Source organism: Cryptomeria japonica, chromosome 11 (genome assembly GCF_030272615.1).
Source record: "Cryptomeria japonica chromosome 11, Sugi_1.0, whole genome shotgun sequence".
NCBI lineage: Eukaryota > Viridiplantae > Streptophyta > Pinopsida > Cupressales > Cupressaceae > Cryptomeria > Cryptomeria japonica.
This window is the reverse complement of record NC_081415.1, coordinates 18438474-18454384: the sequence shown is the minus strand read 5'-3', so window position 1 is coordinate 18454384 and position 15911 is coordinate 18438474. Positions and strand designations below refer to the sequence as shown.

At 33.8% G+C, this 15911-nt stretch overlaps 1 protein-coding gene across 1 annotated transcript; it reads left to right on the top strand.

Moving 5' to 3' along the window:
• The first annotated feature begins 5959 nt into the window (after positions 1-5959).
• On the top strand, positions 5960-7036 carry LOC131049527 (L-type lectin-domain containing receptor kinase SIT2-like). Its single transcript, XM_057983604.2, has one exon. The coding sequence runs from the start codon at positions 5960-5962 to the stop codon at positions 7034-7036; it is 1077 nt and encodes a 358-aa protein (XP_057839587.2).
• The last annotated feature ends 8875 nt before the right edge of the window (positions 7037-15911 follow it).

Below are 15911 nucleotides of genomic sequence, written 5' to 3'. Positions count from 1 at the left end.
GTAGCTCTAGAGTAAAAATATGCAGGCTTGTAGATGTCCTTCTTACGAAACCTCAAGGTTTGGGCCTAAGGTAGGCAAGCCAAGGGGAGGCCCTGAATTCAAATGAGAAAAGACCACTAGAGGTTATGCTAATTAAAAGATAACACGTTTTGAAAGCTAGAACTAGTCCACCAAAGCTAAGGCTTAATGGATTCCCAAGAATGCCAAATACTCTTGGCAACAAAGGCGCCCTCAATATGAATAGCCTCTTGCATAACCAAAATGGTTTGAAATTCAATCCCCTTCAAAACTAGCTTTTGAACTAGATAAATAGAGGAAATTCAGTGTTCAAGAAGAATCTTCTAAACCTCATTACAAGAGTTAGCTCAAATAATAATTTTGGCACAAAGGGCTAATCTCCACCTCTGAGTGTAGAGGAGACCAAGCCCACTAGAATCCTGTGGGAGATGATATAACTTCTAGGCAACATGGTAAAAATATTTATGATATTCAAAAGAGGCTCATAAGAACTCATGATGAAGTTTCTCCAACCTCAAATAAGAGGCTTTGGAAGGGACCCAACAAGAGGAATAATACACATAGGTTGCATCAAGGATTTTAGAACATACGTATAGTTTACCATCCAAGGAAGAGAGGCTTAGTAATCTAGTATAAAATTTTCTTCTTAATTTGGCAAGAACCACATTCCAAAGGTCAATTGGAGAAGCTTGAAAAGAAAATGGAATGCCTATAAATTGAAAAATTTCTCTATGATCAATCCGCTTTCACCCATACCCAAGAAACTAGGAAGGCGCATGAAGGAAAAAATGGCAATAACCTACCTTTTATACCACTAAATGAAAAAACTAGAAGATAGGAAATGGGTGTCCAGACAATGAATCGACTCTTTGATATTTTTCTCCATTTCAATAAGAATGAGAAAATAGCCATCCACAAAATCCCCACTATCTAGTTAGTTAGGTGACTCAAGCATGGAAAATCCTCAAACTATCCTAGTAGAGATAGAGTTTTCCATCAAATACCCAAATCCTTTCGTAGAAAGAACATACAAAGATGGAGCAAGAGGACACCCTTGGTGAATGGAGCGATGAAGCCCAAAAGAAAAATATTGACTAGCATTGATGGTGATGCATGTAGATTCATCCCCAAAAATTATTTGCATAGATTGAATAAAGTGAAGACCAAAACCAAGAGCTCCCAACATGGATAGAATAAAAGGTCATTCAATAAAATCATAGGCCTTGGAATTTTTTATTTTTTTTAAATGGACAAAATAATTAGAGAATTGGGCTTATTCTATACCTTCCTAGATGGAAATGATGTTATCTAGAATAAATTTGGATTTAATAAAACCTATTTTCTTAGGATGAACAATCTATGAGAGAAAATGATAGATTTTTAGGGCCAAGGCCTCTGCTATAATTAAGTATGAGACACTGAGTAGCATGATTGACTATTGGCTAGGGTTAGGTATGAATTTGATATTTTTTTTATTGAATAATTTATCTAAGGATTAGTTATAAAAATCCTCCAGGTTGACCTTATGAATGTCAAACCTACACAAGGACAAAGGGCTTGTAAAACTCACATTGGAAACCATTGCAACCAAGAGCTTTGTCATTTTCCATGGAGTTGACAACTTCTTAAAAGTCCTCCAAAGTGATAAATTACTCACAAAACTATGTTGGGTCTTAGAAAGTTGACATGGCACAACTCTAAGATAATCCTGGAGCACTCCATCTCATTCAAGGGATGCTTCCTGAGTAGTGAAAATTTTTACATAGTAGTGAACAAACATTTGAAGAATATTTGGGATTTCAAAGAGCACCATCTAGCCTTAATTTTTTTGATGCTTGGTGAAGAGTGATGAGCACAAAGAGCCAGAAAAAACTTTAGAAACTTGATCACTAACTTTTAGCTAGTGTAACCTAGCATTGATTTGATATCCTCTAGCAAAATGAGCATCAACAATTTTCTTTTGTTGATGTAATCAAGCCACCCACACCTAGAACTAGGAGAGGAAGGGTGGATGAAAAATTCCTCTGTGGAATGTCAAAGATCTAAGGTGGTAGCCTCATAGGACCGTTGATGAAAAATAGCAAGTTAGCATCCATAAATTCAAAGGAAGCATGAGGTGTGTTGTATAACTAGGTACCACAAGGCAATCCACTCAAAATATTGAGAGGGATGACATTAAATATTCAAAACTCATTGTATGTGGACCAACATGGGCTTGTGACTCAACAAGGAAGTATTCAAGAAACATTGTGTCTTGGATCCACGTGCTAGGCACACTCACCATTCCTAACCAAACCTAATGGGATAGTAGTATGACAAGGTAACCTTGAGGATAGGTACAACTAGAAGTGATTGACAAGAAGAAATTGAAAAAAGTATTCTTCCATAATCATGGAACAATCAACTTATTTAAGGACTCTTAACATTTCCCACTTAGAAATTGCTCCATGTATGCCAAACAACTTGAGGATGGTGGTGATATGTATTGGGATCATAAAGACCCGATTTATTTTCATGTAAAACCATGCCTCCCATTGATCAGTTGTGAGAGGGGACAAATAGGGAGGTGACCAACCTAGTGGAGAGAGAGGTGAAAGACCTATAAGGGGAGAGAGAAGGGTGATATATAATGGGGGATAGAGAGAGGTGGGTAACAAGATATGGATGTAGAGGTATAGAGGTGGAGAGGGAATGAGCGAAAGGTGATGACACTAACAATGGAGAGAGAGAGAGAGAGAATAAGAGAGTGGTTTGGTGGGGAGAGATAATGGGGTAAGGAGGGAGGAGGAAACATAGAGGGAGAGAGGAAGTGTTGGTAATGTGTTGTTGTCATTGGTGTCAACTTGATGACCTACCATACTTGTATAGAGATGAATTGATATTGCTAAAGAGGTTAAGAAATGGTTAGAGAGATATTGTTAAAGAGGATAAGAAATTGTTAGAGAGGATAGTATGTTTGAGACACAGATGAAGATATGAGATCAACATGATTGAGGCTATGCAAGATGACTTGGAAGAGCAATAGATATATCCATGATAGTTTGATAGTTTTCATGTATGGTATGTATATGATTAAGTTAGTTTCACATTGGTTCATGATTTGGATGGTGAGTGAAAGTACATTGATTGATTTATATATGTTTCAAGGAGTTAAATGAAGGTTAGTTGTGCTTCTATTTTTTCTCTTTAGAGTTGATTATATTGCGAATTGGAGGGTGTTGTTGCTATTTCTACCTGTGCGTACATAAGAAAATAAAGGATGAAGAATGAAATAGGACATGTTACGTTTGTTGGATTTCAAGGCTTGTTTAATTAAAAATAGGGGTATGTGTGGTCTTAGGGATGCCCATTAAATATGCAGAAAGAGATTTTTTATTGTGCCATCTGACAAGGTATATTTCTCAATCCTTGCAAACTTAACAAAATATTAATAGAGTGCTAAGCGATTTGTAGTTAAACTTAACTTAGTTATTTTATCACTTGATTCATATTGGGTTGTGTGGAGAGTATTTAAAAATTATTACAATACTTAATTTAAAAAGCAAAATGCAAAATGAATGATTAGTAATTAGATGTTGCAAGGCTTTCTTGATCATTCAAACCCATTTTTGGCTATCATCTTATTATCTATATATAACATTATTTATCTTCATCAGGTTCAATTTTATTTGCTTATGTTCATTAAGGCAAGTCTTAGAATTTTTATAGTGCCCATACATTTGACATATTAAAAATAACTTAGTTCTTTTATAAGAGGTGAATATCTATTAAATTGTGTTATATCTTGGAGTTCAATTTCTCTTATAAATAAAGATATTTAATACATAAAACAAAGTTCTTAGTGGTTTTAAATAGTTTTGATTTAAATTTTGTTTTGATAAAAAAATGAAATAATGGATAAATAAATAAGATGATTAAATAACATTAAATTCACTATGCACACTTATTTATAAACATACTTGCTTCGTAAGAATGAACTAATTTTTAAATAATTCAATACATAAACATTTCTTTTAAGATAAATACTCTCTAATATCAGAGATACCAATTTTCCACAATCCATAATGAGTTATCTGTGTTCTTTGTGGGTGTGATTGTGTATGTTTTTTTCCATCAACGTTTCAGATCACACTTTGTGATTCATCATCAGGATGAAAGAGAGCTACACAAGAATGAAAATGAATAAAGTTGTAGACCAAGCCAACTAAAAAGAGGGGGGGGGGGTAGGGGTGGGAAGAGAGGGAGGGTATGGGTCCCACCGAAGGCCAAAAGTCAACAAAGAAGGTAAGAAAAATAAAATGAAATAAAAAATAAAAATAATAAAATATATGAATCTAATAAGTAATATATATGTAAAAACATAAATACACATATCAATAATAGAACACTATAAAGCAAAAAATGAAAGAATAAAAAAAATAAAGAAAAAATAATAGTAAGAACCAAAAATGAAAAACAAAAAACAACTAAAAATGAATGTAATAAGTATAAATACATATATTTATATACAACTGAATAAACATTGATGCAAAAAACATACACAATCACACCCAGAAAAACTACATTTCACTATCGATATAAAATACAAAAATATTATATTATCCATGTATGACATAAAAAATCATTGTTAAACTAGCACTAGTCTAATCCTTTTTTCTCTCCTAAAGATTTCCCTAAATAAAAATTGTGGAAAAAAGTATCCCTTGTCCTTAAATAGAAGCTGGGAAAGAAAATTCCTTAATCGAAGCTCTTATCTTTACATTAGAGAGATTACACGGCATTGACTACAAAATGTTATCAATGGTTGACCAGACGACCACCGACACCTTATTGTCGTCTTTTATACGGCTCTCTGTTTATGCCCTGTCAAATCATCTTCCTCTCAGTTTTTGGCTATAAATTAAATTAAACCCACTAATAGGAATATACAGCTGAGTGACCAGCTTTTCCTGATTCCTTCTTTGCCATTAACGATAAAGGTAAAGTCTGAAGAATACAGAACAGTCCCAGAATAATGTTGATAAATATATATCAGTAAAACAAGGAAAAAATCAGAACACACATGATACACGATAGAACCAAATTACAGAGGAAAAATTAACTCAAAACACTCTGATCATAAAAGAAACAAAGCAGCTTATTATGTGAGCAGCACTCAATACATTGCATTCCGATAACATAAACAAAAATCAGATACAAACTAAAGAATATTGCCCATCGTGGAAAGCTGCTAAACTATTAACTGAAACTGAGATGTTCGCTCCAGTGAACTGGAAAAAATTCTAAACAAACCAATTTAGAAACTGCATAGAACAGTCTACTGCAGGCAGTGATGCATCAGTTTCCAACAAAGTCTAAGCAGTTGTCACACGACTTCAATTTTGGATAATGGCATAGCTTGACCATACAGGACTATCTTACACAGCAAGCCAGCCCTACAGTTTTCATCCACACAAACTTCCTGTGCTTTCCCCTTCAAAGTAGGCTTGTTATTTCATTCGATTGGAATGAACTTGCCATTCCATTCATAGTACGGCTAGAAGAAAACTCCTCCATCTCATTTGTGTCAGCGAGTCAGTAGCAAGATAAGCGTTGCGCAATTAATAATCTTCATGATAACTTTGCCTTCTAATTATTTCATAAATCTAAAGTTGTATTTTCTGCTTCCACCACATATTAATTTACGCCGCTGGTGCAGAAATATTCTAGTGTTATAGGTAGACTAAGTGGTGCTAAGCTTGTTTCCCAGATAGGCATGAATACTGCAAATATATGATTCATTTTTTCTTCAGATTTTATATTTGAATAGCCCGAAAGCTTTTGATTTTGCCAGAGAGCTCTAAGGTCGTGGGGAGGGGACCTCTATGATCTCATTGCACAGAGAAAATCCAAGAGTTCAATTTCTAGAATGATAATAGAACCTGGTTTCATTATCATTATCATGGTTTGCTTCGTCCTCCCCCTGGTGAATGCAGCAATAATTGTGTGTTGTAAGAGAAAGCAGCACAGAGATATTATTGAAGAGTGGGAGATGGAATACTGGCCCCAGAGATTTAACTACAAAGACCTGCATATTGCAACAAAGGGTTTTAGAGACGAAGAACTTTTGGGATACGGAGGCTTCGGTCGGGTTTACAGAGGAGTCATGCCCAATAACGGCCTCCAAGTAGCCGTGAAATGTATCCTCAGAGAAACCGAGGAAGGGATAAAAGAATTCATAGCAGAGATCTCCAGCCTTGGTCGCCTTCAGCATCGAAATCTTGTGCAGATCAGAGGTTTCTCCAGGCGAGTAAAGAAACTATTCATAGTTTATGACTACATGCCAAATGGGAGCCTGGACAGGAAGATATTTGGAAAGCCAGAAAAGGTGTTCGAATGGGTTCACAGGTACAAAGTCCTCAAAGATGTCGCTGCGGGTTTGCTCTATCTGCACGAAGAGTGGGAGCAATGTGTAGTTCACAGAGACATCAAGTCGAGCAACGTTTTGTTGGACTCAGAGCTCAATGGAAAGCTTGGAGATTTCGGGCTTGCTCGTCTGTACGAGCATAACGAAAACTCTCATACTACTTGTGTGGTGGGAACTCTGGGGTACATTACGCCGGAGCTGATACACACTGGAAAAGCCAGGCCAGCAACAGATGTGTTCAGCTTTGGTATTTTTCTGCTGGAGATTGCTTGCGGAAGGAGACCTGTTGAGCCCTCTCTCCAAACTGAACAAATAGTTATGGTGGACTGGGTGAGAGAGTTAGATGCTTCGGGCACTCTCATGGATGCAGCCGACCCGAATCTTGGTGGGCAATATGTGGATGCTGAGATGGAGAGAGTGCTCAAACTGGGGCTGCTCTGTTCTAATCCTCACCCAGAAGGCAGGATCAGCATGAGACTTGCTCTGCAAATACTTGAAGAAGAAGCTCCAATACCAGGCTTTAATGCTGCGTCTCATTTGGAGATGAATGTGCCCACCAGCACTTTGAAGTCTCCTCCATATTCGATTTCCATCTCTCTTGACGGACGATAGACTCTGCGCAATCAGGGCAAAACATCAAACTTCTAAGACTTGATTTTAATGGTGTAGAAGATGGGTTTTCGTGTGTTGTGCTACTGTGTATAAGATGGATCTAACGTGCTTGTCACTGCATACTCTGCTTGTTAGAGATCCACCTTGGCTTTTAGAGTTATGTATGTGAGCATTTGTACCGTTTTGGGTGCCTCTAGGATTCTCGAGGACCAATATATACGGTTATAATATAGCAAGAGTATATTAGATTTATTTACACAGTATAATAGTAATATATTCGTAATTATATTTTATTTTAATGATACGTTTTGTATGATCTATTTTAATTATATTGTTATTAATAAAAGTTATAAGTAGTACTTACGATTTCTATTTTTTCTACTCACTGTTATGTATATTTGTTGCCATTTAAAATCCGATTTGTATGACTATTTGGAGCAACTACTACTTACCTCCAGGTTCAATAATGAATAATAGCATGGGGTTTTCAAAAAGTCTGAGAGGGAATTTTGAACCCAGGAATGAGTTGGTAAACATTTATGATGATTAAGAGGAAAACATTTATGATGATTTATGTTTTTGTAGCAATACATTGTTATCTATTTAACATAGTTATGTTTGTCAACAACATAGTTCTAGTTACCTGTAACTTAGTTTAAAGTCCTTGTTGTAGGAATCTAAAAATGGTCAATGCTTGCGGCATCGTACTCTGACATGTTCTTGTAACCTTATTTTAGGGTTTTCGCATCTTATTAACATTTCTTCTATGTCACACATTCAATTTTTATCATTTGTTGACATTGCATCCTTCTCCTAAATTCTTTCTTATTGAATTCCAATTCCCTCACATTTCAATTGGGTAATGTTGATATCATTTTTAAATTGCAATCATTGGTTGTGATCAACTTATCTTGTCAATTGGACATCATCAATCCTAATTGGTGTTGAATTAGGGTTTTTTCTTGGATATTTATCATTTTCAATCGATTATATCAATCATATTTGATGAATTATCAATCATTTTGGATCATTTTTCAATTATCACTCTTTATCAATTTCGATCGATTCATCATTGGTCTTTATCAAGTGAACCTTCATTAAATCGACCTTTTATCAATCTTTGATCGATTTGTCATCGATCTCAATCACTCATTAGTCTTCATCACTTTTGGATCAATTATTCATTGATACTTTATCAATTATCCTCTATTAATTCGATCATTTTTTCATCTTCGATCGATTCATCATCAATCTGTCATATCGATATCAAATCCTTGTCATTTATTCTTTTGATCATGATCAATTTCTTTGTCTAATTGTCCTTTAATTGTGTCAAGACCTAATTTCATTTCTAAGTCCTTTTCTTCCTTGGGTTTTATGATTAAATCATTTGATCCTATTAACACTTCCCCTTAGGTTAAATTTATTTATTTATTTATCCTTTCGTTGGCTAATTTATTTTCCTCTTGTGTGAATAAATTAATAAATGTGAATTTATTAATTAAATTCCACTAATTCATAACACCTAATTTACTAATTTTTAAAATTCAAATTCCTGCTAATTTTCCCCCTAATTTCTTCACTAATTATCTCCCCTTTTTGTGCTCAATTTGTCATAATTCAAAGCTATTTTCTCTCTCCATTTTGTCATAAGTTAATGAGCTCTTTTTGCTCTCAATTTTATCATAAATCAAATGGCACTTTTTCCTCCCTAATTTTCCATAATTGAGAGGCATAGATTACTCCCAATTTGTCATCCTCTTGCAATAGAAATTTGTCATTCAATTTGTCATAATCATATCATTAAATCATGCTAATTTGTGAATCAATTGTCATTTTTCAAATTTGGAGAATTTTATCATATAAATTGAGTCATATTCTTTGATCAATCCTAACCACGCTTTGAGTATCCTTATGCTGTTGATTTCCCTATCATACTTTCTTTTCACTTGCACTTGTTTTGTAGGTGAGATCCACAAAAGTCCCATTTGAAGGAGAAAGAAAGACAATCGATAATAATCGAGGAAGCGCTTTGTGATGGTTTGCATTTTGTTTTAAGTGTTTTATCTTCATAGCTCTATTGATTGAATAAGGATTTTATTTCATAAGCTTATTAGGTTTGTTTTTGCCTAATTGAATGCTTTTGATGCTTTTATCTGATTTCCTAGTTACACTTGCAACTAAATATTTGACATGTATCAAATGTTTTCAAACCTCTACAGAGGTTGTGTGTGTTTCTTATAGCAAGATGGCCCCCCTTCTCTACATGTTGATCCCTATTTGGTTAGATTTTGCATACCTACAGTAAGATGGGTGCTATCAACATATAGATAACAACTACAACTTTGGGGAGGAAGGTAATGACTTTGGAATAGGGTTGAAGGAAGCCCTATAAGTAGTGGATATGGGTGTGTCACTGCAGTAAGAGATATCATAGTTAGAAGGACTAAAATAAGAAGAAAGAAGAAAGAAGAAAGAAAGCATATATTTAAGTAGAAAGATGATACTAAGGAGAATAATGGTATAGGTGGAAGCTATAGTTTTTGTATGGAGGATAGCCCTAATAGGTGTGCAAGGATGGATGCAATAGAAGGTGGAATGAGAAGAGGTAGAAAACATGAAGGTAAATTAACTATAAAGATGAAGGAGTAGACATGATAGGACCTAAAGGTGACAATGCAAATACATATATGGATGCAAAATAAAGAAGGCTAATAAGGGCTATCTCTAACATTAGAAAAGGAGAAAATATGGATTTACCAAGCTTCTCAAGGTGTTTATAACTAGATGAGATAATAGGTTGGATAAAAAAATGAAGGAATACTTTTAATATGATGAATTTGGGGACTCTATAAGGGTGAAATTTGGCCTAACAAAACTGAAAATTCATGAAACACTTTGGTGGAAGGTGGTGAAAGTTAAGAGAAGGAGAATTGGTGGAGATAAGATTACTCCATGGGATCAAATGATTAGAAAGATCAAGGTTAATTTTCTACCTAGTGATTTCCAATTTGTGTTTCTTAAGAAATTGTAAAATTTAAGGCAAAGAGAGTTAAGTGTGAAGGACTATACTAAAAAGTTCTATAAAATTTCAATAAGACCTTGACATAATGAATTAGACCATGAAAAGGTGGCTAGATATGTTAGTGGATTGAGGTTGAATATTCATAATGAGTTGAGTATAATGAGGTTACAAATTATGGAAGAAGCATATCAATATGCCTTTAAGGGAAAGGAAAAATTGACAAGAAAGAAAGGAGCAACCAAATGTAGAAATAGATTTAATAGAGGTAAAGGAAGAAAAAAATATATATAGCAATGCTAAGGAGGCTAGCCTTTCAAAAAGTGAAAAAGAGAGATGAAAGAAGAGCAAGACCATACCATAGGAGAGGTACAAATGGATATAGAAGAGGTAAAGGGAGAGGTTTCCAAGGTATTATTTTACATGTGGGCCCAATGATGCCATAGATTTAATGAATGACCACAATGTAGGTCAAAAGGATCAAGGAGAATGCAGGTTGTAAGTGCACACTTAGCCAAAAAAATATGTAGAATCTATAGATCTATTTGTCAACTAGATGAACCTGAGAAAGGATAATCACTTATTATTAAATGGGCATTATTGAAGCTAGCCAAAAGAGAAGATGAATCTATCCCAAGAGAAAGTTTTTCTAGATTATATACAAAGTAGGAACAAAATATTGTAAGGTCATAATAATTAGTGGTAACACTAATAATTTATTCTTAGTTGATATGGTAGATAGGGTGGGATTAAAAAGGATAGTTCACCCTACTCCTTATGAGGTGTCATGATTGCGAAAGGGTAACAATTCTTGGTTGGCCAACAATGTCTACTCAATTTTTGAATAGTCCCTTATGAAGATGAGGTGTTGAATAATATCATGCATATGAACATATATCATTTTTTCCTAGGAAGACCATGACAATTTGATAAGAAGGAAATTCATGATGGGAAGAAAACACTCACAATTTGGAAAAAAAAAAGACAAAAATATAATCTTATACATTAGTAACTAAGGAGGAAGAGGTGGAAAGTGGTACAAGGACATCCTAATTGTAGGGAAAGGTGATTGGACATAAACTACTTAAGGAACAACAAAAGAAGAGTCTATAGAAAGAGAGGAGAGAATATTTATTCTATCTAAATGATGAAGTGATAAATTTGGAAGTTCCAAGTTGTATTATAAAATTAAACCCCAAAAATTATAGGTTAAATAAATGTAATGGATGAGTATTTTGATTTGGCGAGGTATCAAAGCTTTATTAAAGGTAAAGGTGACACAAACTAAGTTAAAGAATATTGTAACATATGATGAAAAGAATTATAAATTAAAACAAATTAAAAACGAAAAGCATGAGTAACTAATTGAATTAAAATAGATAAAAAAATTGCTTTCTATAGATTATATGTTATGAATTTAAAAAATTCAATAATAAAAAAAATATATTAACATTTTTACACAGCATTAAATCTACTTAAAACAAAACTAATCAAAGAAAATTTTCAGATATATTAATGGTTTGAAATTACATATCAAAAAAGAAATGTATACATTAAGAATACATACATGGGAGGGGTAATATCATTTTCCTTTTAACGAGGAAGAAAAGTTGAGTAGAAGATAGAAATACATGAAATGAAAGGATGTCGACTGAATTCAACAATGAAATTAAATTTTTTGTAACAACGTGACAACTTTGTAAATCACGATAGATGAAAAAATTGAATCGATGATGAGCCAAAAAATTTGGAAGAACCAATTGCCGCAAAGCACCAAGGAAAAACTTGTGGCTGAAAAGCAGTACATTAAGAATACCAAGAAAAGTCTATCCATAATAATTCATCAATTTTGAAGACTAGAAATAAGCAAGAGGATAGCATTGTAGATGCTGGCAGTGCAAAAAATCTAGTATCGAATGAGGTCCCAAATTAGATCCGAGGTGTGCAAGAAAGTGTCTTGGTTAGTAAAGGGCCCCACTAATAAAGTCAAAGCAGAGTGGTGAGCGATCCCCGGGAAGAAAGGGCTCGAGGATCCCCGGGAATATCACTTTTAGGTACAAACTAAACCAATGAAAGGTAATTAAACTGCTCATAAAAATAGAAAAAGAAAGTACCTAAATACCGTGGCTTTGGATCCTCCCCCTCCTTTAGGTCGAGGTCGAGCCCCCACTATTTCTATAGCGAGTGAATTCGACGTTGCTAATCCACCGGGGGGGGTGTGGGAGGAGCAGCTGCCTTTCCCGCCGACCGAAACAACCCTAAAGAAAGAAAGAGCCGGTCGAGTTGAGTAACCTGCCACATTTGGATCGAATGAATCTCCTCCAGAAAAGTGTAAATCTGCACCCTTTTATAATCTTGGATTAGTCGATTTGTTTTTTCTTTCCTATATTTCTACTTCAATTTTGGCTTCTATGGACCCAGAATTATTTCAATCTATAAGAACTTTGTTTTGTGTTTTTCTTTTGGACTTTCATATATGTTGTTAATTATGAACCTTATTGCAAGTCAAAAATTAAATTTGAGTTGAGGTTTGACAATTGCAGGTATGAATGTGGTCTTTTTAGGGAATGATTTAAATTACATATATTAAGCTTTGATTTCTAAACTTCAAAATTTTAAACATTAAAAATTGATTGACATTCTTTAAATTTAATATATTGCTTAATGTACGAAATTCATTTAAATCTGTCTTCTTTTCACTCTTCCTCCTCGCTTATTTCACAAACCCGTACAAATTTTACCTTCAACCGTGTGAAAAAATTCCAGAGGGACAATGTCGGATTCTAGATGCTACTACTAAACTTCCATGAATCCAGTAAGCATATTTCGGAATATCATAATATCAACTATTACTTATATGAATAATTACTCATTATGCATGTTGTAATCGATGAAAAAACACACGATGTACATATTGAATTTTTTTAGTAACTGCTACTAGCCCTCTTCTATAAAAAGGCGCTTCTGTATGTTTTTTATCATTGCAATTTGGAGAATGATGATGAACTATTGAGTTTTTTGTAATAATCGGATTTTCATATTATTCTGTGTTTGGTTTTTGTTTTCTGTTTCTCCTATCATTTGTTTTTATCTCGAACTCCCTTCATTGTGGTATTAGAGCGGATCGATATGGAAAGAATTAAGATTGCAGAGAGAAGATGTCGCTAGTTTTAAGAACCGTCAAATGGTTTAAATTAGTCATACCTTAACAAGGAAATCGCTCAAGTCTACAGTTTCTAAAAATCAAGGAGATTTTAATATTTGAATAATTGTCTATATGAGGTCTTCACATAGTGAATCTGGTTATAGCATGTGCGTTCATGGCATATTAAAGAATCTTCCTATTTTAAAAAAAATATTGCCTTAAATTCTTCTTTTGTCACCCCCTCCCAATACACAGCTTGAATTAAAGGGGCCCCCTATTTTTGCCAAATATTGCATTTTTTCATATCACGAATTAAAAAATCCCCCATTTTTACCGGTAGGCAATATATTGTACCCTCATTTTTTAAATATTAAAGCCCCCAATATGAATGCACGTGAAATAATATTGCTTAGCTAGTGAAGCCCCCCTAAAATTGTCCTGGTAGTTTGGAGATAGATTATGCAAAGGACAGCAATGAAATATGAAAGAAGGTACTCAAAGATGTCATAAGGGGGATATCTAAATCATTGTAGCAAATTGGCTAAAGGCATGCAATAATTTAATAATCTTTCATAGATCCAAATCCTCATTTTTATAAGTAAAAATTATGATTTTTGGGCAATAAATATTAAAATAGTATTCTGCTCACAAGAATTTAAAATGGATTTACAAAACTATAGGATCAAGCATCATATCCGGGAATGCATCAATTTTTCCTAATAGCCTACCAGTAAAAACATTTAAAATGGCTTAAAAAGGCTTAGAAAATCTTAGAAATTGTATATTAGAACCATACAACCAAGGTTAAGGTTGTTAAGTTGCAAACCCTCGGGTGAAATTTTTAGAGTTTATAAACAAATGAGCCAAAGTCTATAGACCATTTTATGACTCAAGTTATGAATGTTGTGAATCAAATAAGGTCTAATGGAAAAGGAATGTTAGACAAGAAATAAAGAAACGATTCTCACAAGTTTTTTGAGCAAATTTTATTCTAGTTATAGCAATTGAAGAATCTATGAGCAGAATTATCAGAAGATTAGTTAATGAGATCTTTATTACCACATGAGTTCAAAATGAATAGAAATAACAACACTTCTTTTGATAATTCTTTCAAGTCTTGGGTACTTTCTAGAGAGGAAGAGGTGATGGTAGAGGTGGAAGGAGTCATATGTGTCAAAATGGGGTCCTAGCCTATGGATGCAAAATAAGATCTCAATTGTCCAAAAGTGACCATTGGGAACATAAATAGGTTTAGCTACAACCCTAATAGGAGAGCTAAATTCTTGAGATCTATGTTCCTTTGGTGAATTGAAAATGAATTGATATGAAAAATGTATGATCTAGGTTTAATATAGAAAAATGATAAATTTCAACTATAACACTAAATTACAAAACTAAAAGAAAATATAGTAAGTCAGATATAGAAATAAGACACAAAAAGAAACTTGGATCTGCAAATTGAGGTAGATAGTATCAAATGAGTGTTCTAGGCACCCTAGTTTGGGGGTGTTTGAGTTGATAGAAAGGGTCAAAATTGTAGCCAAGATGTCCTATAGCCATGTCCCCTCAAAACACAACTAAAAATAGTTAGACATGTGTGTTGGATTCTCTGTCCATGTGTTTTTGCCTATTCAAAATTTGTTGTGACTAGTAGCAATTTACTATTTTCTCTTATAACACTTTCAATGTCAAATTTGAACCTGCACACACAAAAATTGGTGAAGAAGGCTTGTGTTATATAGGGGTTTTCCACCTCCATAACAAATAATGGTGATGTAAAAGAGAGTTTGTCCCAAGGAAGACAAAGGCTAAACAATAATGAAAATGCTTGAAATGAAAAATATTACCCTAAGTATGAAACTTTTGGCATGAAATATCACACAAGGCTTGATGTTTCTTAGAAGCTGTTAATGCATTCTTTCATCATGGAGAAACAAATTGTGACTAATTATGGATTATATAACAAGGATGTATGCTTGAATGCTTTTCTCTTTAATTGTATATTTGTTCTCAATTGAATTTATTTTTCTCTATAGGGATTGAACTACATGTATTAGAGTTTAAAACATGAGAGGGAATTGTATATATATGCACCTTACACTTTTTTTAATTTAATTTTGAAGGAAGGATGGAATCATAGGGAAAATTCCTACTACTTGCATAGATGACATTCATCTTTCAAAATTTGGGAGCCAAACTACTTGGACTAGTGAAATAGGTGCCCTAGTCTTAGTGGTTTAAACCATGAAAAGGTTGTGAATTGGGGAATATACCAAGTTAACAAAAAAAGTCCTAAAATTGAGCACAATTAGGCATAAATGAGGTACAAGCGAGGCACACTTTCCAAAGTGATTCATAAAAAAGTGTGAAATTGGAAAGTTATATAATTTATGACACAACAAAGCGTAATTTAGATTAAGGTCAAAGGAAATATGAAGGAAAATAATACTACAAAATAGAGGATGTTGCAACAATCATTTCTAGTAACATTCACAAAGGTTTCATAAATCTAATATTCAATATTTTTATTACAAACAATATGGGCATTATGCATATGAGTGGAAAAATAAACAAGGAGGGGTGAATAAATAAAAATATAATTACATGAATGAATCTAATTCTATAAGTTTATATATCTCTTGTCACAGTTCTAAAAAAAAAGCCAAGGATATCTCATTTTTAGATGGTGAATGTCATAATCATATGAC

Bases quoted from the DNA above. Each gene is read 5' to 3' on its own strand.
- LOC131049527 (XM_057983604.2), top strand. From the start codon at position 5,960: ATGGTTTGCTTCGTCCTCCCCCTGGTGAATGCAGCAATAATTGTGTGT.